This window comes from Diadema antillarum, unplaced genomic scaffold (genome assembly GCF_040938485.1).
Source record: "Diadema antillarum isolate AM-2024a unplaced genomic scaffold, OU_Dant_1.0 seq00000773_RagTag, whole genome shotgun sequence".
NCBI classification, from domain to species: domain Eukaryota; kingdom Metazoa; phylum Echinodermata; class Echinoidea; order Diadematoida; family Diadematidae; genus Diadema; species Diadema antillarum.
In genome coordinates, this window is record NW_027271662.1 from 673628 (window position 1) to 697151 (window position 23524).

A 23524-nucleotide genomic window follows, 5' to 3' on the forward strand; every position below is an offset into this window, starting at 1 on the left:
ATTCACAAACTTAATATCTCATATCTTCATATATTCACAAACTGAATATCTCATATCTTCATATATTCACAAACTAAATATATCATATATTCATATATTCACAACCTAAATATCTCATATCTTCATATATTCACGAACTGAATATCTCATATCTTCATATATTCACAAACTGAATATCTCATATCTTCATATATTCACAAACTAAATATCTCATATCCTCATATATTCACAAACTTAATATCTCATATCGTCATATATTCACAAACTAAATATCTCATGTCCTCATATATTCACAAACTTAATATCTCATATCTTCATATATTCACAGACTTAATATCTCATATCTTCATATATTCACAAACTAAATATATCATATCTTCATATATTCACAACCTAAATATCTCATATCTTCATATATTCACAAACTAAATATCTCATATTTGTCTGGTCACATGACACATTATTACTGTGATTCCATTTTTTTAATGACCTAGGTGGACTTGAAGGCATCAGATCGTAATTGCAGAAATGTGGGCTCATGGGGTAAGAGTGGGGCGGGGGAAACAGTTTGTGAAATGAATCAAATGTAGAATATAAATATCTTCCCACTGCAGTCATGTCTTGACTAGCAACATTATGCAGTAATCACATGCTGTTTGAACATATGATAACAGAACTTGAGAATCACTCAATACACATGTCTGTGCTCATGTTATTTTCCCATCAGATGATATGAAACTAGAATATGATCTCATACTTGTAGTTTTACACCAATATAGCTCATATCAATGAGAGACAGTGTCCAAAAGTGTGATACACAAGTCATGTTTAGCCAGATTTGATGTTGCAAACAATCTAGATTGACAATATGATGTGTAGATATTTAGTAACATACCTGCATGTATCATCTCTGTAAAGATGCAAGTTGGTACCGGGTATACATCTGTGTAAATGATGGATGTTAGGTTACAAGCAAAAATAAATGATTTCTACACCCTAATATGCAAAAGTACATTTTGGAATAAAGACATTTTGTGTAAAGTCAATTTACCAGTCAAGAGCAAAATGTCTGAATCCTGACTATAGAGGGAGGCATGTCAGAATTTGTATGTGACAGATAAACCATACATTCTATAGTGTTGCCCCAGACTGCAGGTCTCCATATAAAATGTGTTTCAATTACATTCACTTGCCTTTTTCTTGTGAAAAACAAATAGCATTATGTGTCTCTCACGTGATTTAATTCACTCTCTTCTTCTCTAGGCCTGAGAGTTCAAGTGGCAATTCTGGTTCCCTCGACACCGATGGCTCATTGACTGGAGAGCGCCCTCTGAATTCCATGATCGAGAATGGCATCAGCGACCAGAGCAGCATGGACGAGTCTGCATCGACGAAGAACACGACGTCGGACTCCGTTCGGCTGTCTCTCATCTACCGGAACAGCTGGGCGCAGTTTGAGGGCAACGGACCACGAACGTCATCCGTAGTCAGTTGCAAGGATGGTGAGACCACCAAGCATGTTGCCAGTGGCAACGGGAGTGGAGGAATAGGAGGAGAGGAGAACAGCAAGCTTAGCAACGGGCCTGAAAAGATCACGCTGTCGCCGATCAAAAATGGCCTGACGGACATCTTCCCTCGCAACAGCATCCTGATGAACGGCGACGTGACTGGAGGCCTGGAGACAGTGCCGGAGAGCAAGCTGGAGAATGGGGTGGAGCCCACCGTCGCCAACAGCAACGCCGCCTTCCTAGAGCAACTGGATGCAGATGCCAACGGCAACAAGCCCAGCAACACGCCCACCCCAAACCAGAATGCTCCCAACAATGGGCACACGCCCCTCATATTAGAGGACTCTCTACCACCCCTTCCCCCACCGCCTCCTCCTCAACTTGGTAAGTGACAGGCAAGGTTAATTCAGCAGCATCTGGGGAGATGAGGTGTGGGAACACATCCCTTCAGTTTAGAACTAGAAGATTGTGAGCCTTGGCTCGGATAATATCTTTCAAAATTAATCAGCAATCTTCTTGTTACAGACTGACAGTGAGATGTGTTTCGAAGAAAGGAGTAGTTCTGGTACATTTTGTTTCTGCTACAGCAAATATCCATTTCAATCAGCGGTAAATACAATCCACTGCCTCAATAGACAACACATTTCATTGATAATATTAGAATGTTCACAGATACTAAAAGCAAAATGATGACTAGATCTTTGAGTGACTAGTGCTGTCATTATAGCACTCTTGCCTTTACCATTTCTCTCCAGACATTTTTAGCTGAAACTGGGTGAAAACTTTACCAGAACTCACTGCCTTGTCTTGATGTGCTCCTCATTGTAGCATGCTGGTGGGCAAACAAGTGGTGTCGACATATATGAAGCGATTGTGCGTTGTGAAGTGACCAATATACACATGTAAATTCAACTGTTGGGTTTTGAGACCCTTTCCTTGTAATTGTATCTTTTCTTTGTATGCCACCCATCACCATGAAAGCCTGATATTAGTTGCCGAACACCGATTTTCTGATTTTGTTATCACATTTTCCAACCTCTTTAAAGTTTCCCAATGATATATAAGTTGCACCACATTGTTTAAAAAAAAATACTCACACACTATCACCACTCACAGAGTTAAAAAAGCTTGCCAGCACATCCATGCAGTTAGAGAAAATTGCTCGAGTTTAAACACTGTCATGTGTGTAGGTTATTCACTTCAAATCAATAGGTCCTTTGTATATACACCGTGAAAACTAAAATGTTAAGAAAAGTGAAAATTTTAGAGTATTAATAGGCTTTGAAATTCAGACAAGTGGTGGTTAATACTGCATTTAAGACCTTTGATTATATATCAAAAAAAGTCACTCTATGCTTTCAGAAATTATCTGGTGCTTATTTGACAGTTTTATCAGCTGTTTGCTACTTCATAAGGCCTTGACAGTGACAGGTTACATATTATATGCACATGTTGGTTCATGACCTTGCACTCCATCTGTTAATACCATGTTTTCCCCTCTATCAATTGATGGTAATGATGAGTTTCCTCTTGAAATATATGTTTTCAGGGTTTTGCATGCATGCATGTTTGGTTTGCTCATATATCCCGCAGAATGTCATTAGCGGTCTATTAATGTGTGGTGTGAGAGATGATATATTTCTATCTCACAGACCCATTGCAAGTTTGCCTGTATTGCTTTTTCACCAACCACTATACAGTATGTCCAAAAAAAAATTACAATCGGATTTTCGCATTGATAACACCCAATATGATTAAACTGTCCAAATGCTACTTCAGGGTCTTAGAATATAACATCTTAGCTCTATTTTTCAGAAAACCCCATTCAATTTGGTTGAGCGGTCAGAGAGAAATGTGGATTGTTGTAAAGCATGTCATGAGTCTGATTCTTCCAAGTTTAGCACTTGAATGCTCTTCGAACTGCACATTAATGTGTAAACACCGTAGACAGAACTTGGAGGGAAGATATTCTTGACATGTTCTACAAAATTCCTCATTTCTCTTTGACCACTGAAGCAAATCGAATGGGGTTTTCTGTAAGATGTGGGCAATGAGTTATAGTTTCATACCCTGAAATTGTATTTTGATTGATTTACTATTCTTAAAGTTATCATTGCAGAGGGTCTCATTGTAATTTTTTTTTTGACATATGGTATGATGCTTGACTTCTGTAATGTTTATTCTAGCAAGGTTTTGTCTGCAGATGGGGCTATTCCTTGTTATTATCTGATCTGTAACCTTCAATCCTCCGGCCTAAGAGGTTTCCTTTCTATGTTAGTTTCCTCTCATTTGAGGAAGGTGGTAAATTTCTCACTATTTTTCATAGGTTTATAGGCCAACAGATTATGGGTGTAGAAGATTAACATGCAGAATAGGGTGATTAAGGAATGATACATGAATATAAAAGGAAAGAAACACAGATTTTCAACCGCTCACATCCTACATAAGCACAAACACACACTCACACATGAAGACCACTGCCAGTGGTTCAAACAAAGATACTTTAGGTGCTGAAGGGGTCAAAGATAATGGTCCTCATTTGCAAGCTTTTTCCCCAACATCTTATAAACTTCCTGTGTAGAAGGCAGTTATGCTTTAGAGTAGCTGGCTCCTCTTCACAATGTCATTTGCTTTTTGGCAATGTGGAATATCTTTTCAATCTTTTCAGTGTTGATGGGTCTCTTCAAAGCACTATAGAGATATGATATATGCCTCTGGTTTTGCACATTGATGTTACACATTGATTAATCATATCTTGAATCTGATGTGTATACAACATAATTAGTACTTGGGTCAGGGTACATGTTTGTTCAACCTCCACACCCTTTGCAAATGAGGGCTATATATTTCAAGCAGAGTGTGATGTAGGCTGCATGCATAAGAAATTAAAACATGGTATCATCCTGATGTGTGCTATTGCAAGGTCATCACTTTTATAACATTTTTTAATTGGAAAAGTAATATAGACATAACTGTTTAATGCCCTACTGCAACCAACATTTTTGAAAGTTTGGTATTCCCACATAAATACTTGATGCATTACGCCTGAGAGGATGAATTTGTACTCTGGATTTGAGTATCAAACTGCTTTGGGTTTGCAGAATTGTGAATTTTTTAGTTGCACTAGGAATGGGATTGAAAGGGATTATACTCTTGTGCATGCAAACCTATGCATGCTCTGCTTAATCTTACTATGTAATCATTCATGTCTTTTGCTTTCTTTAGTAAAAACTGATTTATTCGACTTTATTTGCAGTCATTCTTTTTTGCAGAACATCACTTTATTTTTTTTTTCTCAGGATAGCAAAGCTTGGCCCAACCTGCTCACCTCTTCATCTCATCTCTCGTCCTTCTCTTTGCGACTGTCTGTAATAATATATGCAGGGCTCGACATTGGTAATGACCCGGGGGCCTAAGGCCACTAAGAATTGGTGTCGGGCCACCAAATTTTCAAGAAGGTGTTTTTTGGGTGACCTGATTTGGTAAAGGAGATTAAAAAAGGATAATTATTTCTTATCTCTTATTTTGGGCCAAAATTTTCTTTTTCAGGCCCCCAAAATTTTACATTTAAAGATTTTAGTGGCCCAAATGGGCCACCAAAGGAAAAAAAGTTAGTGTCGAGCCTTGTATAATGGCATGCATGCACTCAACATAATACCTAATGTCCTTTGCCCAGAGGCATGTCTGTGCTCTGATGACATCATATCACTATTCTCTATATAATTCTTTATTTCCCTATGTGCGAACATCGTTGGTCAATAGTGGGGATGATATACCAATCTATTTTGTGATGACATGCGACCATTTTGCAGAAACTAGTTTTGTGATGTTATTGATGAAGGGGAATGATGCTCATTTGTGCTCTTACATTTGTATATTGTCACGACACTTTATAGATTGGTACAGATTTAGTATTTGGACATCATGGGTCACCGATAAGGGTGCCATAATAGTTTACTATTCGTGACATCATAATGCTGTTTTCCGAGATTTAGTATTGTGACATCATCGGTCATAAATAAGGAAACTTAGCAATGCTCTCATGACATCATTTAGTGCAATTGAAGCATGTTTCGGGACATCATGGGTCAACAACAATGGTTGCTATCCATGCTTTGATGTCATCTTGCACTGTATTCTTAATTACAATGTATTATCACATCATTTGTAAACAATAAGGAAGCATAGCCATGCAGTAATGACATCATAAGAATATTCTGTATGTTTAACTATGATGGCATCATTGGCCGATAGTACCCAAGTTAATATGATGCTTTGAAGACCTGATATTGTCTTTTATGAATTAGCATTGTGATGTCATAGGTCAACAATAGTGATGCCATTGTGTGATCTGATGTCATTTCCACATAATGCTTCAAGAAATGATATTGTGACATTATTGAGGAACATCAATGAGGCATTTTTGTGTGTGTGTGTGACACCCTAATACTGAGAGTGTGACATCTTATTTTTGGTGTTCAAAGTAGGATGCAAATCTATGACTTGATGGCATCATAAGCTGCATCATGTGAAACAGTATTGAGACATCGTTAATCAACAATGAGGATATATTGAAGAGTAACTCTAGCAAAAGTATGCTGTAATAACACGGCACTATTCTGTATGAAAAAAAGAAAATGACATGTGGCAAAACAGATGCAGAAAACTGCTTATAAAGATCCAATAGTTCGTAATTGCGAACCTGTGGAGTGAAACGTACAGTAGTCAAAATGGGCCTGAGCTTTCGCTCTTAGCAGAATCTTACATACAGAATGACAAACATAGAGCGTAAATATGAACTGCAGACAACACAACAGGCTCAGGCCCCTTTTGACTCCAAAAGACTAAAATGACGCCATCAATCAGCTAGAAGTGTGTCAAGGATTTCTTGGTTTGCATCATGGTATTATTCTTACGAATTATTACTGTGACATCACTAGTCACGAGCTTTGATGATGTCATACCTACACTTTCCTCATAGCACTTGTATTGTGACATCATTGCCTTATTAAACAATGGGGATGCATGTCTATGATGTGATGACATCATAATTCATGCCAGTCTTCATGAAATGACTATTGTGACATCAGTAGTCAATAATGAGATTGCATTGACTCAAAATGTGAATTTGATGACATCATTGATGACACTGTTCTATGCCTTCATTGGTCAACCAGAAGTCTGTTTGAGTTGAGCAGGATTGGTTTCTGGTGGAGTAGATTTATAGTTACTCTCTGGCAGAGAATTCCCCTGACTTTTGGTAGGCACCGGCTGCATGTGGTCATGAAGATCATTTGCAGGGTTTCATGAAACAGCAAGAGCGCCATCTCCTGTTGGGGAACGAACAGAAAGTACTATCTGTACAGGCATTTTAAGGAAGCCTAAGACCCCGTTTACAGTGCGGGGCTGGGCCGAGCCGCGGCCGAGCCCAGCCTCAATTGCGAGGCCGGGCCCCGCAATTTTTTCTGTTTACACTGCCGGGCTCGGCCGCGCTTTTGATTCAAACCTTTCAATATTTTGTCGTAGTGGCGCTCTGCTTGTAAACAAATGCAATTTGGTATTGTCTGGTTTTCAGACCCTTTGCCAACTGAATTCCGTGGCGACGAAGTTGCCGTTCGGGCAAAGGCCTTTGCCGAAGGAAAAAATCCTTTGCAGGACAAAACCACCTTAAACTATACTAGTTTTCGACGTTGAGGGGGTTAATATCCTGAATAGCGAAATAGTACAGGCAGAGGGTTTGGAAGCCAGACTAAAATTGGCCGCGCATTTGGCCCAGTTTGTGTTTACACTGAGAAAAGGCCACCTCCAGAGCGTGGCCAAATGCGAGGCCAATATTGGCCTCGCATTTGGCCTTTTGCGCATTTACACTGAAATGAAGGTGGGCTCGGCCGCGGCCGAGCCTCGCACTGTAAAAGGGGTTTTTGTGTTACGACAGGGAGGAGAAAATGGAAACTGTAACAGAAATCTGTGGAGTCAGAAGGGGGGGGGGTGGAGAAAAGACTTCTCAATCGATCGGTACTTACCTGTTTTAGGTGCTGACTCTTTTAAAAATAGTGGACTTCCTGGGTGCAGGTGGATTAAAGATTCAGAGTATGTCATGCAAGGTGTGACTGAGGTAGGATTTCTTCTTTCACAGAAAACTGTTGATGTCATGCCTGCGAATACCAAATTTGCAGGAGTGTGGTTGTATGATGAATACATGACCACAATGGCTTGCAGTTAAAAGTCAGTTTGAATGTATGTATGCCATGTTGATTATCAGGACAGAAGATTTACTTCTTATTTCCTTAGTCCTTGGATGTCTGGTTTGCATAGTAGTTTGGTTGTCTAATGGTGTTATGGATGTCATCTAAGCACTTCCAATTGCAAAGAGACACTGTGAGTGTGATTCTGTCATGATTGCTCTTAAATATCAGTGAGAAAATAATTCCTATCAACACCTGTTATGAAAGAAATAATCATCTGGATATATCTATACTTAGTCTAGTGTTTATTAGCTCTTCGTTTTGTTTGTTTAGTTTTTTTGCTTTGTTTTGTTTTTCAGTGGGTTTGATACACTTAATTGTAAAAATATGGAATGATTTTGTCATACAACTTGAACCGTTACTGTGTTGTTTTTCATATGTGGGAGAAGTGAGTAGCGCTATATACTAGCTTAGAACGTGTCTATTGGGTATACTGATAGAAATAGAATTGGATAGACAGACAAAGAAATAGATGGATAGATATAGATGAGTTAACATGTAAGTTGAAAGATAGATCGGTAGATAGAGAGATTGATTGATTGATTGATTGATTGATTGATTGATTGATTGATTGATTGATTGATTGATTGATTGATTGATTGATTGATTGATTGATTGATTGATTGATTGGTAGATAGAGAGGTAGGTAGACAGAGTAACAAACATACTCTGAGACAGACAGACATAAAGCTAGCAGATGAAAGAATCAATGAAAGTGGATCTGGTGAGAAGACAATTATGATAGATATAGATACATAGAGGGAGATAGATAAAAGAAAAAGAGAGAGAGAGAGATCGGTAGGTAGATGTCACATATATGGATATTGAATAGACTACTAGGCAGGCAGCAGGATGGGAACCAGATATATGAGATGTCTTTGCAAACTACTGTATACACCGAATATTTTGCGAGGTTTTTATTTTTGCGAATTTCGCGAGTCAGGTGCTATTCGCGAAATTAAAGACACGCGAAAATATTGCCTCTGATCCCGATGTGAATGTGACGTACGTGTGAACACTTCTCCGTTCAGTACAGGACTCCATCATGATCGCGAATTTAACCACTCGCGAAATCGTCAGGAATTCCCGATTCGCAAAAATTTAGACTCACGATATATGTGGCGTATACAGTAACTAGTGAGCCAGTGACATCTGGTATTCCAACTCTCTTTGAAGTGAGAGACTGAAGAATGGACAGAAAGATAGATGGACAGAATTGTAAATGACTGCATCTCTAAGTGAGTGGTGGTGTCTTCATATTATTGTGGCAACCAGACAACAGAGTTTTTTGAGCTATGAAGTTGTCATTTCCGCTCTGTGTGTGTGTGTGTGTGTGATTTAGCTTAAGGGGATGTTTTGGTCTGTGGTGTCATTCCATCTTGCCCAAACTCTGGGTTAAAGGAGACAAAACGTCCTCTACCAGTGTATATTCTGGGGCATGAAGGGGACAAAAGGAGCAAATTCCATGAATAAGTGAGTGTCCAACATAGAGAAAATCTGCAACAGCTTTGAGTATGTATTTTCTTGGCATGTTCAAGTTGTAAAAGAAAATAATCAGAATGGTATGTGTCCCATGCGATTGGAACTTGATTAAGAAAGTTGTATGATGTTACAGCTTTTAGGTGTTGCAATGAAATACCACATATTTCCTTTTGTAAAATTTGTGGCTTCAAAAGCATGCAGTATTACCACTCTGGACCTAACTAAAGAAAAATAGGGGAAAAATTGCAAGATTGTTAACAGTCAAAAGGACAGAGTAAAAAGACAAAAGAGGTGCACATCTCCTAAACTGGGCAGCTGAAGCCTGGCCTGGGGGGAGTTTACCAGGTTATTGTGCCGCCGGCTATTTTCCCAAAGACTTCCACGGAAATGAAGGGCTCCCTCGCTCGCAACCGCTGCGTGCCAGGAGAAGAATTGTGATTCATGTCTGTGACTGGCTCGAGTCATGCCTCGCTGAAGGAAGAACCCGCAGGCTGCCCTTGGGTGGCATTCTGACATTTGCATCATTTCTGAGGGCTCTTCCCCACTCGTTATATACTCCATCTCTCTTTTTATATACATCTCTATCTATCTATCTCTCCCTATCTCTCTCTCTCTTCTCTCCCTCTCTCTCCTCTCTCTCTATCCTTACCATTCTCGAGCTCTCTCTCCCTCGATATCTTTTTCTCTCTCCACCTCTTTCCTCTCCTCTCTCATTTTACACTTCTGTGTTAGCCAGACGAGCATTTGCGGTTACCATGGCGACCTTCTGGTTTGAAATGTTGTTGATAAATCTCCTGAACAACTGCTAACATGATTATTGTGTGTGTTGTTGTTGTTGTTTTTTCTTTTCTTTTGCATCAGACAGCATGACCTGTGTGGTTGTAGATACATTACAGATTGTGTCATTAAGTGTCGTTATACAGTACAAGCCAGTGATTAGCTCGGGAAGTTGAGGCTGAAGAAGCTATAAACTCTGACTAATGGATGTCATAAATGGGTTTGGCAAGAAATGTGCCATCAGGGGAATTTTGTCTGGGGGAAGGGTACATGATCTTTTCTGTTTTACATCATACTTTTTTTTAATGGCAGAAGCCATGTCATGTGCTTTTCAGAAGTATGTGGGAGCTTTCAGCTGTTGGAAAAAAAAAGGTGTTCCTGAATGTATGCAGTTTATCAGAAGTAAAGGAGCTGAAAGTGTGTGATATAAAAACTTTCTGTGGTTTACACTCAACTTACTGTATCATTTTGCAATATATCCCAATTAACATCATTTGTGACCCTGACTCATAAAATCAACAAAAAGTCGCCAGACATGGATTTTTGGCTAAGATCAGACTCTAAAAGGGCAGACTGTAAGCTTTCAAACAATGTATAGCTCAATTCAGATTGACTCTTCAAACCTACTCTATATGCTGTTATTTTCGCATACAAATATTGTTTGCGAATGAGGAGGTCATAGACATTTTCGCCAATGTTATATAAATGCTCTGTTACTCAAGTGCATTGAGACATGTTCGCATGTTGTTCAATTCGCAATCCAACCGTGATTCGCGAAATTCATGAAAATTAAACCCTCGTGAAAATAACAGCTTATTAAAGTATCTAAATATTGGAAAGAAAGCACACACTCTGGAAAAGTGTGTACTGAGAAAAAGAGGCTCTGAAGTATAGGGTCTATTCAAGTGCTTAAAACATACCGAGCTGTGCTGTGTGCAAAGAATGGGACAAAGAAAGGAATGTAAATTAGCTCCATAGCAACAACAATGAAGGGTTTATCAGATTAAGTTGAAATTGATCATGCTTTATCAACACATTCTATCCATGACTGATACCAACTTTTCAAAGCATTAGCATTGTCCTTTCAACAGTTAGTAGAGTTGAAAGTGAAGAGTGCGTAAAGGGTTTTTAGGAAATGAAGAGGGGACTCTATAAGACACACGTAATCACACTGTTCTACACAATTTAAAAAAGAAAACAGCTTAAATCACAATTTTCCATACATTTTATGATTCCAAACTTAAGAATGAATGTAGAAAAAGACATGCTCTTTCAGAAAATATGAAAAACTCAAGATTGGCTGAGTTGACCCATTTCACTTTATAATTGAGTCCTCACGCAAAATGAGTGCATGCAACTTTTTGCTGGTTTTGTGATGCATGGTAACATTGCGTTACATTGAGTTTGTTTGGAAGCTTGTGAGAGCTGGGAGTGAACAATTCTGTTTCATGATACTCAGAAATGTGTCTCTGTTCCAAGTTGATTAGAAAACTATAACATTACTAGACAATATACTTATACTTTATTTCTATGGGTTTTTTTATATTTATTTTTATTCTTTGGCAACCAGCTGCTACCTTTGAAATAACAAACTTTGCTAGGTTATTGCATTTAAGTTCAGGGTGAATCACTTGTTGCTTGACATTTAGAATTCCCGGACCTGATGATATGTTGCTAGGGAAACGGATGAAAAATGTCAGTCTTCTCCCAGATTATATTCTGCTGCTTAGTCAACTTCTGTCTGATAAATTATATTCTCAGACATTTGGGATGAAAAATCATTCAATTTTTACTAATACGTTGATTAAGCTTTCCCCTTTAGTTTAGTTCAGTTCTACATTTCACCTAGATGAATGTAGCACAAACAATAATGTTCATAAACAAGCAAACATTATAATTATAGTTTTATGAAAAAGACATCATTCTCAACTATCACCAGAGTCAAGATCAAAATTCTTGCCATCAATCTTGCCTTCCCATCAGTTGAAGTTATAGGAAATAAATGGAATGTTCTGTTTCATTTTGTTTTGCTTTTTATTTTTGGTATTTTTGTGTCGTTGTTGTTGTTGTGGTTTTTTTGCTCAAGGAGTGCGATTAACCAAACCCTCTGACATTTTATTACACTATCCAGATAAAATTGAAATTAACATGAGAAGACAAAAAAATACTGATGAACATGCTTTTCATACTATTCTTTCAAATTTCTATTTTCAAACTCAATATTTGTGTACAGAATACTTCCTTTGCCTCTATTGTGCCTGTTGCAACTAATGCAAGTCACTTACCATGCAACTGCCAAAGCAACAAATAGCCACTAGTGAACTTACTGAGAACAAAAGGGTGTGTTTCTGTGTCTATTTCAAGTACGAGTAGTTTAGTATCTGGTCTAAGAAGAAAAAATTATTTGATATAATATCGAAGGAGTGGCAACAGGTGTCTACATGATCAGTTTTATTCCTTTATGATGGGATCAAACCCCCCTTTTCTCTTGGCATCTGGCCCATGGACAAATTTTCAGCCACCTCAAAATAGCATTTTGTTAACATTTAGGCTTAGAAATTGGGCTGTGCCATGAGAAAGTTGTTTTTATACAGGGTTGGACAATGACAACAAATTTGAGACGAGACGTTCTGGCAAAGAATCATGTTATAACCATTTTAATTTTTTGTAAATCATGTTATCTGAATATTCCATGGATACTTTGAAAAAAAAAAGACAATTGAGTGGTTGAGTTTTAAAAAAAATAATGCCATTTGGAATGAAGTTCTTTGGTGTTGAATGTTTAGTTATAATGTAAAAGCTTATAATATGAAAAGTTGTGTATCAGTGCAGAAAGCAAAAGTGAAATGTAGAGTGTAATGCTAGAAGACATTTTAGATTCTGTTTACTCATACACATTGTATATGAAATAAAGAAAAATGCTAGTTGTATTAATAAAAAGTTTGATTGACATTCCCCATTTAGAGAAAAAAGAAGAAGGAGAGTTTGGGAATGTCCAAGTGTTAAAGCTGACAGCAGACTTGGGGGAAAGTGTGAATGAGCGAAAATAGGCACATTAATAAAGGCCAATTAGTGTCCCTGGGGGTGACTGGTGAGGGAAGGAGGGGATGAGTCACGGTGGGTAGGGGGATCGCCTCCTTGTGACGCAAGTCATCTCAACCACGCGCCCCCGTTGTGACGGTGAGACGGGGCAAACCCGCACAGGCCGTCACTTTGGGTTGAGTGGCTAATAGCGCCATCTGTGGCGTGCACGCACAAGTTTTCTTCCCTCCCTTTTTACGTGTTGTGTCTTATACGCTATCATTTGCAGTATCAACTCTGTGTTGCGGGAAATAACTTTTCCTTTGCTCTTCACTAGAAGAGATTTCACGTTGCTACTGAGATAGAACATAGGAGGAGAGAGTTGAATTGCCCTGGATTCTTTGATTTGGATATAAACAAATTTCTTGTGCCGCATTATTCTGTGCTGATTTTTCTGTTTTGCAGCACCTGCCCCAAAACTTATTGGATTGAGGAATATTTTCATGTGAGGGGAGAGAAACTTCCGGAGTGGCGCCAATCAATCAGACAAGATTGACTGGATTCACTTGTCTTCCCCATAAGGACTGTACGCACTTTGAGAATATTTTGGATATATACACAGGAGAACCAGCGTGCACATGCAGTGGGGGAACATGTGACAAGCAGAGATTTCTACAACTGGACAGAAATATTCGACGCAATTTGGACATTCCTTGATATGCGGCCCAACTTTGCCCCGTCCATTGCGTGCAAAAGGGCAGCTGTCACATTTTAGTGGTTGCCCATCCACCGTGACCTACTTCCCATAGCAATGGGAAAGTAAACAGCCAAAAATTTTCTGAGCAGCCAACAAATTGAAGTTTATCTTGTTGCAAATTTAAGAAGGAGAAATAATGTAGAGAAGTATCACAGATCACCCAGAATTACTGGCAGTTACCACATTGTCTTTTCTTCCTGGGTGGACCCATTGATTGCATATTTGTGGATTCCTTGGAGATTTAAACGGAGTAACTTTTGTTGTTTTGTTTTTCTGTGGTGGAGAGAGACCCCCAAATATGCAGTGAGTCGCCAAGGAGAGCTACCGCTGCCTCCGACAGAGCAGGCAGTGGTTTTGGATCATCCGTTAATGGTCTCGTCGGTGGACAGTATTACTGGTTTTGTGGATATAGCATACATATTAAGATATAGCAGGTCTCACTTAGTTTTTTCGTCGCTGTTCCGGTTCGGAAGAGGCTTTATGTATGCAGCCGTGGCTACCATCGGGCTGTGCAGCCCCGCTCCCAAATATGCACACCACCAACCTCCACTCCCATTTAGAGGTACGATGGTGATACTCAAAGCACCCTCTACATCTGCATGGTACCTCCTTTCCTGGTTTGTCCTCTGTAACTCAGTCATCTATCTATTCATCTATCCCACCTATTTCATTTCATTAATCTTCATTTGAAAGGAAGTATGATTACAGTTATCATTTTTATTTACATAGTTATACAAATCAGTGCAACATTATAATAAAAGAAAATATTAGGAATGCAGTTATACACTGTGACTTTTCTAACTGTACCAAAACAAATTTGTAGGAAATAGAAGGAATCTGCGACCCCTGAAAAGCAGGACTTGTAACTTGCAGTCCCCTCGTGAGCAATAACTAATTATTGGGAAAATATAACATATTTATCTGTCTGCCTGTCTGGCAGGATGTACATTATGCTTACAAAATGTGACTTTGTGCAGAATAGATAGATATAGATAGCTAAAAAGATATATGGAATGATCCCAATGGATAGATTCAGAAAAAATGTATGATGGAAAAACAGGTAGGTAGGGATATGTAGATATACAAACGATTAGATTCATAGATACTGTAAAACGAGGAATGTTCATGTGCATTTTTATTTCACGAATTTTGCGAGCCCCAACATTCGCGAAAATTAAAATGCATGCGAAAGTTCTTGCCTACAATTATGAATTGGACGCCAGTGGCAATTCGCAAAAATTTACTGCCGCGAGAAAGGTTGTTGGCTCCAATTTGCACAATTTTCATGCCGCGAATATATTGTGTTTTACAGTAGATAGATACACGTATTAGATAGATGAATAGATAGATAGATAGATAGAAAAACCAACAGATAGATGGATAGATAGATAAATAGATAGATAGATAGATGGATAGGTGGATAGATAGAAGGATAGATAGGTAGGGAGGGAGAGAGATGTAGGTATACACACAGGTAGATAGGTATACGTCATCCATTTTCTTACTCGTCATTCCACTTACACTTCTTCTGTCTAATCTTCTCTTTTTGCCTTATTCTTTGTCACCCTTTTAGCTGCTCTTCCTTCTCACATCCATCTCAAATTGCTCTGCATTCTGATATCATTTCTGAAATGCTCGTTGTTTAATGATTTTGTGACTCTATGACTTATGAATGTATGACTCTATGAAGAATATGTAGATATTGCATAGTCTATCATAATCTCCTAGGAAAGGAGGTAGCACCTTTTTGTTAAGCAATTTAATGCAAATGTTTTTTGGCCAATATGCCATTTGTCCATCAAGTGATGCCCAAATCGATACCATACAGATTTATGGAATAATGTGATAGTGCTTGAAGAAAGAGAAAGACTTGAACAAATACTTTTGAATTAGTACATTTGACAATATATTAATTATATATAATTGTGAATGAATATATAGATTATGTAGATCTATGAGGGAACCAGTTGTAAGAACCATGTTAGTGCCATTTGTGCTTACATTTCGAAAGGGAGATATTCTGCGTTGGATTGTAATATCTGGGTGCTTTGAGTTCTTTTATAGGGATTTCAGGTAAATTTGTTTATGTCTGCACTCTTGCAGAAATTACCTCAGACTTCAAATGAGCCTTCTGTAATGAAATGTTAGACATGGAATGAAACAAACCCGACCCTTTGCTTGGATATTATCCATCATGCTGCATCCACCTTCTGTCACTCTGATATTAATTTTAGCCTGGCAGTCATTTCCAGTGTCCATTAACCCACTGACTCATTACTAGCCATGGTCGAAGCACACAGATCATCTAGCGTACGGATGAGTCTGCTTTGAAAGGGTTAATAAATTCCTGCTTTCAACCCCTGCTGCTTGTGGCATTTGCTCAACTTCTAGACTCAATCTCCTATTTCTGGTTTGCTTCTTCTCTCCTTGATGGATGCTCTTTCTGAGAATGATGCTATACAAGCCTGCGATTGGCAATCGAAATAACCTTTTTTTGACACACATCTCTTTAATAAAGTTTTCTGAAGCCCAACTTTGAGGTCATTCAAGGTCATTTTGGAAAATTTAACACTTAGGAAGATAATGCTTTGTGTACATATAAAGGTATTTAAAGTGAAACATTTTAGGTTGTGAATCATTCTTTTTTTAGAGGACAGGAAGATAGAGAGATTAAATTTAATCAGTTAGAGCTAGATCCTTGAATGGCCTCAGAAAGGTGGTGCATGCTATGTGGTCCCTCCGTAGTGCATGTGCATGGTGAGGTAGCCCCCGGCCCCCCTCTCTGTAAATAATACCGTTGCCTCTTTGTCCCGATGTTTCTGTCTAGAGCGCAGCTTTGCCATCCGGGAGAAGATGCCGGCGCGGGCTCCGCCCCCACCCCCTCCCAACAACTCAACACCCACCACCACCACCACCACTACCAACAACAACACCACCAACAACACCACCACCAACAACACATCACCAACTCTGTCACCCGTTCTGCCTCCCACACACTTCATCCCGACAGGCAATGCGAGCGAACGGTTGGAGTTTGAGAAGCTCTTCAGCTCGGCATCCGTCTCCCCAGTGCTGCGGAGGCGCATGTGGCAGGCCGCGGCTACCACGGGAAACTTCACTTTTAAATCACCTCCACCGCTCCCCGTGCGTGGAAGCAGTGAAAATAAAGTCAAAGACACATTGCCTAAGCAAGATCTCTCAAAGGCGCCCCCAGCGCCCAGCGAGGAGAACCAAGTACCTCCACCATTACCACCAAGGCAATCAGTATTCGATCCTGCAGAGGTTGAGCTACGGAACAAGTTCAATGCAGCAAAGTCCAGCAGTACCGCCAAAAAATATGCCGCGAGCACAAACTCACAGTTACCGAAGAAGACCAAGAGCCCGTCACAGAGCTTCTGGAGGACCTTCAAATCTTCCAAATCAAGTGCGGCAATCAGTAAGGTGTTCCCCTCGTCAGCCTCGTCCAGTAAAACAAAGGACCCCCCTCCACTCCCTCCCCGCCAGGCGTCCGTCTCGCCTAGCCCCCGAGTGCCACTAGCAGACAGCGAGCTGAAGGAGGAGGAGGAGGAGGAGGCAGTGGAGAACAAGGATGCAGAGGGTGAAGAGACGCCGGTGAAGAACAGGATACCAGCAGGTAAGGTGGATTGTGCCATAGCATGGACTCCTCTTGCCTTGCCAGCATGGTTCAGGACCGCCGCACATGTGGATGTCGCCTCAGAGACATCATCCCTCTCTCCTCTGAATGAATCTACATCATTTGCATCTCATCTTTGGCATGCTCAGGTGTATGACTCCTCTTCTTGGCACATGCATCATCCTTAAAACCTCTCATCTTCTTGCATGATGAAAAAAATTCTACTGGGCTGCTCGAGAGTCCTCAGGGCGAGAGTGGAAGCCAGTGTTTGAAGGTATTGAGCCAAGGAATATGAATACAGTGTGACTCTGCAAGTAACCATTAACAGTTATATTACATATTACTTCAGAGACCTGCATATACAAAGCTGTAGTTTTGTTGCACATGTGCTCTGTTGGCATATAGGAATCACACAGGAATAATTTCACAAATCTTCTGTGAAAGGTTGAATTATGCAGTGCTTGCATGTCACATTTGCTTGCATCTTGATTCAAGCATGAATGTTTGCTTTTATAGTAAATGATTCTAAATGAAGAAAACATTCACCTCTGATTTTATTTTGCTTATAAGTGTGACGTAAACAGCAGATTTGGTTGGCATTTAGGCCTAGAATTCTGTTTTCACATTGTTTATTTGATATTTGAATAGCGTTTGAAATCTAAAATGTATGCCAGGGATTTTTTTTATCAATGATGTGAGCTCAACAGATATAATAACAAACAAGGGATACTGCCTTCAAAAAGATGAATGTATATTTTTTTTTATGAAAAAAAAAATTAAATGGTTGCCCCAGTTCACAGCAGGAAATATATTTTTATCAGCAAGTGTTCATAGGGGCACCAACTCAGAGCCTCAGCTACTTCCTCTGCCGAAACCTTGGAGACACAAAGATTCAATTTGTTATGCCGTCTCCCATGAAGCTATTTGCGTCACTGCCAATTTCAAGTTTTAAGGGTCACACCAAGACGTAAAAACTGAAAAGGAAAAAAAAGGGGAATATTCCCTTCTCCCACACTCAGTAAGTTTGTTTCTCCAATTTGATTTGTAGTGATTAATACTGGTGGCCATCTTTAAACTGATCAGTGTGTGTGATGCTGATCTGTATACTGTCTCAACAAATTTGCAAGTGGGTAAATTGTGGAGTATACAGAAATGAGCGAAGAACTGTACTCATGTGTGTCGCATTTATGTAAGGTTGGTATTTTTACATGGTGCTAAATTTGCAAATAGCACCCGACCTGCTGAATTCATGAATACAAAAATCCTGTAAAATACATGGCATATACAGTATTTGAGGCAAGCACTGACATCAAGATGTGTATAAGAGAATAAACACCCTAAGATATAAAATTATTTATTTTCAGCAGATTAAAGAAGAGCATAATCTCAACAGTGTAAACAAGCAGTTTTGATAGAGTTTTATCATTTTTCATGCTGTTACAACATACTGTGTTATAAACCTATTTTTGTAATAGGGAAGAGACTTTCTGCAGGATGATTGCACAAATTATTCTACATCTGTATTTATGATCTCTAATATCAGCTCTCCATGAAGTACAGTAACATTACATGTGACAAAGAAAACATAAAGTGCTTCCAAAAAACTCATCAAGTTTTAAGTAGATCATCTTGATGTTGAGCATTAGCAGGCTTTCTATTGTAGAACATGAAGCTTCATATCTTTGGATAATTTTAGTGATGACAGGTTGGCATGTGCTTGACATGAACCAAAATTAGACAATTTATTCTTGTAATAAATTGTGGACAGTTTACCATGCCATATATCGATAAAGTACACATGAAAGTTGCCTTCTCTCCATTTCACTGGAACCTTTGATTTCTAATTTGCAGAATACTTTTTCCCCTTCATGTAATCATAATCGTAAATAAATGAATTGGGTGCATGTATTTGCTTCTCATTATCAGGAATCCTACATGCTGCAATGTAATATATAAAATCATATTTTATCCAAAGATCATTCTCATGAATCAAGTGATTTTCACCATTCTCTTGTAGATTTCAATGGTTGTATGATTATGACGTTGAGGTTTAAGAAGACAGAGACAAAACTCAAACATTTTCATCTCGCATTTTGTGTACTTTTGACAGACTTTAACAAAATCTATGTGATTTGCTGCTGTTAGTCCTTGCATGTGAAACATGGTTCCCATACCCAGGAAGCCCTTTATGTTCATACTCTGAATGACTCTATTTGGAAAATACATGCTGTTTTTGTTCCATGTCGCCTTGTAATAAATCTCAGGTTAATTCTGGCTTCATGTAAAAAGATGAAAATTTTGAGATATGGTAACAAAAACGTAGAGCTCCTCTTTTCGTTCTCCCCCTCTTTTTGTCCCTCGTTTTATGGCACACTCATCCAATTTGATGGGGCGATGATGTGGTTATGCTAGATTATAACAGACACAGTTTGTGGATATAATAATCTGTATGCTACTTATGTTCTGTGGTTTCCACCACCATGCAAAACTCCTCTCCCTGCATTTCCACAGTGTCTCTATGCAAGTGACTGTAAATTCAAGTGTCAATTACTGCGATTTAACATAAAGCACGTTCATTTCTCTCTTTATTTTTCTCTTTGAGATAGTTCTTATCTTCCATTGTTTCTTTGTCTTTTTTTTTTTCTCTTTGCTGAATAGCGGTACAATACCTTTTGAAAGTGTTAAGAGCATGAACGATATGGAAGTTCAAGTCTTTGAGGGTGAGGGACCGAGTGTCATGGGGGAGGGGATAGTGGGGGCGTGACAGGGGGGGAAATATCGTATGCATGGAGCCGGAGTGATTATTGGCCACTTCCCCCTGATACATTATTGTTAGGACCTACAGTATGCGCTATGGTCGAAACACACTCTATCATGGTTTCTCCCCTATTGTATTCCAGTGTATACATCCATGACGACAACTAATTTATAATGCTATTTAATTTATAATGCTATCAAATACCCTGCCACTTTTTGTCCAAATGAGTGCTCAGGAGCAATTTTCAATTCAGGAAAAAAAAAAACATTTTTTTTTATAATGTTATACATTTATTATATGTTGGTTATATATATTCTTTTACACAGAGGGGTGTCATGATCACTGTAGATACCCCCCTTATTACTCATCATACCAAATGTACTTGCATTTATAACCGGACATTCTTTACATGAAAAAGGTTGATGTTGCCAATACTATAGGACAAACAACAACAACAACAACAACGAGTGCTTGTAATGTGAAATTTGTAACTAATTCATAGAATCTCAGAATATGCATAAATTTGCAGAGTCTGGAACCATTTTGAGTAAATTTTGATGGTTGATACATGTGAAATAGCACAGCTTGGGATATAAGTGTTACCTTTGAAATGAGCATGCAGTGATACACTACACAATGGAGTTTTTTTCACACACATTATTTTTATGGCTTCTGCAATGAAACCATAACCAAAATTCCCTTTTAATATATCTACACAACTTACTGTTATTCAGACAAAAACAGAAAACAGTGTATCACACAGCCCAAAAAAGAAACAAAGTAACAAGCAACGAAAAAGGGGAAATTCTATTCTGTTTTTCCTTTATTAATTGTTGTCATGTTGCCTTTAAACCACTTCCTAGTATTGCAGTGAGTGGATCCAATACAGACTTATTGTATGCGTGTGATGAGCCCAAGCAATTGTCGAGAGCTGCCGCTAAAGATAGACTTGTCATTGTGTGAGAATCTTCTCCTAGTTACAGGGGGCCTGGGGGTAGATTGTGCTTTCCTTTTCTTTTCTTCTTTTTTCCATTTCCCCTCTGTGTTGTTTGGCATATCATATACAAAGCATTACATTGTTCTAACAGATTGTATAACATCGCCTTTTTGCAGGAGGCTGTTGAGTGCATTGATTAGTCAAAATGAAATCTTTAATCATACATACTAGTCAGATGTTTGATTTAATTTTCTTTTGCAAGTAGTTTTGTGAAATCTGTTGAAGAAAGTGAGCAGTTTGAAGTAATAGAACTTGGAAGGATCAAGTTAAGGCAAGAAATATTTTGAATGCGAATGAGAAATGGAGAGTACAATGAATAAGCATGTATTCTTGGCAACCATTTTAGAGAACATCAGAAAGATCTTCTTAATTTAGGGGAAGAGTGATGTGCAGGGTTGAGTTGCAGCTGATAACATCCTGCTGGTTCTAGTCCTAATGAACAATTTTTCAAAATCTCACATAGAAATTGATACATTTCAAGCTTTTGATGATCATGGCTGGCTTTTGGAGATGTGACATATCCTGCAGTATGTGGTTTAAAAAAAAATCATCATATGTAACTGGTCAAATAGATCCTCATCTTGGGACAACAAGATAGATATTGAATGGATCCAGAGACACATACTATTAGGTAATGTGCAATTATGCTTTCTCATAGAACTGCAAGATGTATTGGTACTTCACAGTGAAAATTCTCACCACCCTTCAGGTACCATGTGTCATCTTCAGACCTAGGCTGGCAATGCATGCAAAGAAAACAAGGATATGCAGATATGGAAATAGATGAAGAAATCATAAAAGTTATAAAGAAAGTTGTGGTTGTGTAGTTTAAAACCTCATTAACAGGAGATTTTCATAAGTAGATTTCTGCGAAGCAAATGTTTTACTGTGTGCCATTCTTAAAGTAGATTTTACCAGTGACTGAACTCGGCTTTCTAAAATTCCCCATGTGCATGCAGGCACCAGATGTGTTCAGGGTATGAAAGTTGTGTTGAGGTTTTGAATTATCAGAGTTAAAATGTGGCAAACTGAGCCCTTTTTTTGCGTTAGTTTTTATGCCTCCGCCACGAAGTGTCACTGGAGGCATTATTACAAGATAGAAGTCAATAACTATATGTGTATAGTTCTGTTCTAACATGAATGATAGCACCAGTAGGGAACAAAATCTACATAAAATATCAGAACAGTTTTCTATAGTAGATGTAAAGAAAAGGAGAGCAGCCTCTGTGATCATTCATTATTTATTTGCTCATAGGTACTTACAAATTGCATCAAGTCATACACAAAAAGTATACTTTCTTCTGAAATGCATTTTTTTTTTTGTAGGACTCATAGCTTATCAGGTGCTTGTAAAATTATTAAAGAGGTAGGATCAAACCAAGGGCTTTTGCCCTGTGGGACAATTTTGATGAGAAGTTAACCGTCTTGTGATCCTATGTCATCCAGACCAATTAGCCGTGGCTTGCGAAGTTTGTTGTTTTCTTCCACCTCAGCTGGAGGCTCAGTACCGTCATGTCAAAACAGGTCATCAAAATTTATACTGTCTAGCCTAAACCTTCTCTTTTTTTTCTTTCTCTCCTTTTTTTTTTAAACCAGTGGCAAGGCAATATCACCCTTCCCAAAGACCTCGATTCATTCTAATTTTAGCTCTAATCTTACATTGAATGGCTATGGGAAGACCCAAAGTCATTCGTGTCTGTCAAAAACAATTTTAGGGGAAAACCGAAGATGAGCAGGTTATGTCTTCTTCTTTTTTTTTACTCATTCCTAATCCATATTTCTCTCCTTGTAAGACAGAAGAGAAGTTGTTTTTCTTTATACCTATGACTCTGCTCTGACTTTTTTCTGTTCTTTATCCATTTCTATCTCTTTCCATCTCTTTTTCTCTCTCTTTATATATCAATCTGTTTTTGTCTGTATCATTCTCTTTCTGTCCCTCCTCCCTAAAATTCCAACTCATGATCCAATTTCTGTAATTCAATGCACTTCACGTTATATGTAGGGCCATAGTGGTAATCATGATATAGATTGGGTGTACAATACCTCTTTCAGTTGATGATAGCAATGATGATGATGATGATGATGATGGTGATGTTAATGATTATGATGGAAGTGATGGTGGTGATGATGACGATGATAATGATTATGATGGTGGTGGTGGTGGTGATGGTGGTAGTGGCTATGATACCCTCAGAGGACAAAGAGTAGCAAACATTCAGTGCATTTTGTGTCTGTTAACTAGAGTTCTCAGCTACATTGGAGTGTACAGCATGATGGTACTCCGGGGGGTTGTTTGTTGAAAGATTGGGGGGGGGGGGGGGACGGAGGGTAGGACAAAAGTCTCT

General features: G+C 38.7%; 1 protein-coding gene across 1 annotated transcript in view; it reads left to right on the top strand.

Annotated features, from left to right (window-relative positions):
- LOC139738911 (uncharacterized) overlaps window positions 1-23524 on the top strand; it is a 194071-nt gene that overhangs the window by 139627 nt on the left and 30920 nt on the right. The window contains exons 13-15 of the mRNA XM_071649539.1: window positions 1258-1519; window positions 1562-1892; window positions 16618-17424. Coding sequence (XP_071505640.1) covers window positions 1258-1519; window positions 1562-1892; window positions 16618-17424 — 1400 coding nt within the window. The remainder of the gene's footprint in view (window positions 1-1257; window positions 1520-1561; window positions 1893-16617; window positions 17425-23524) is intronic.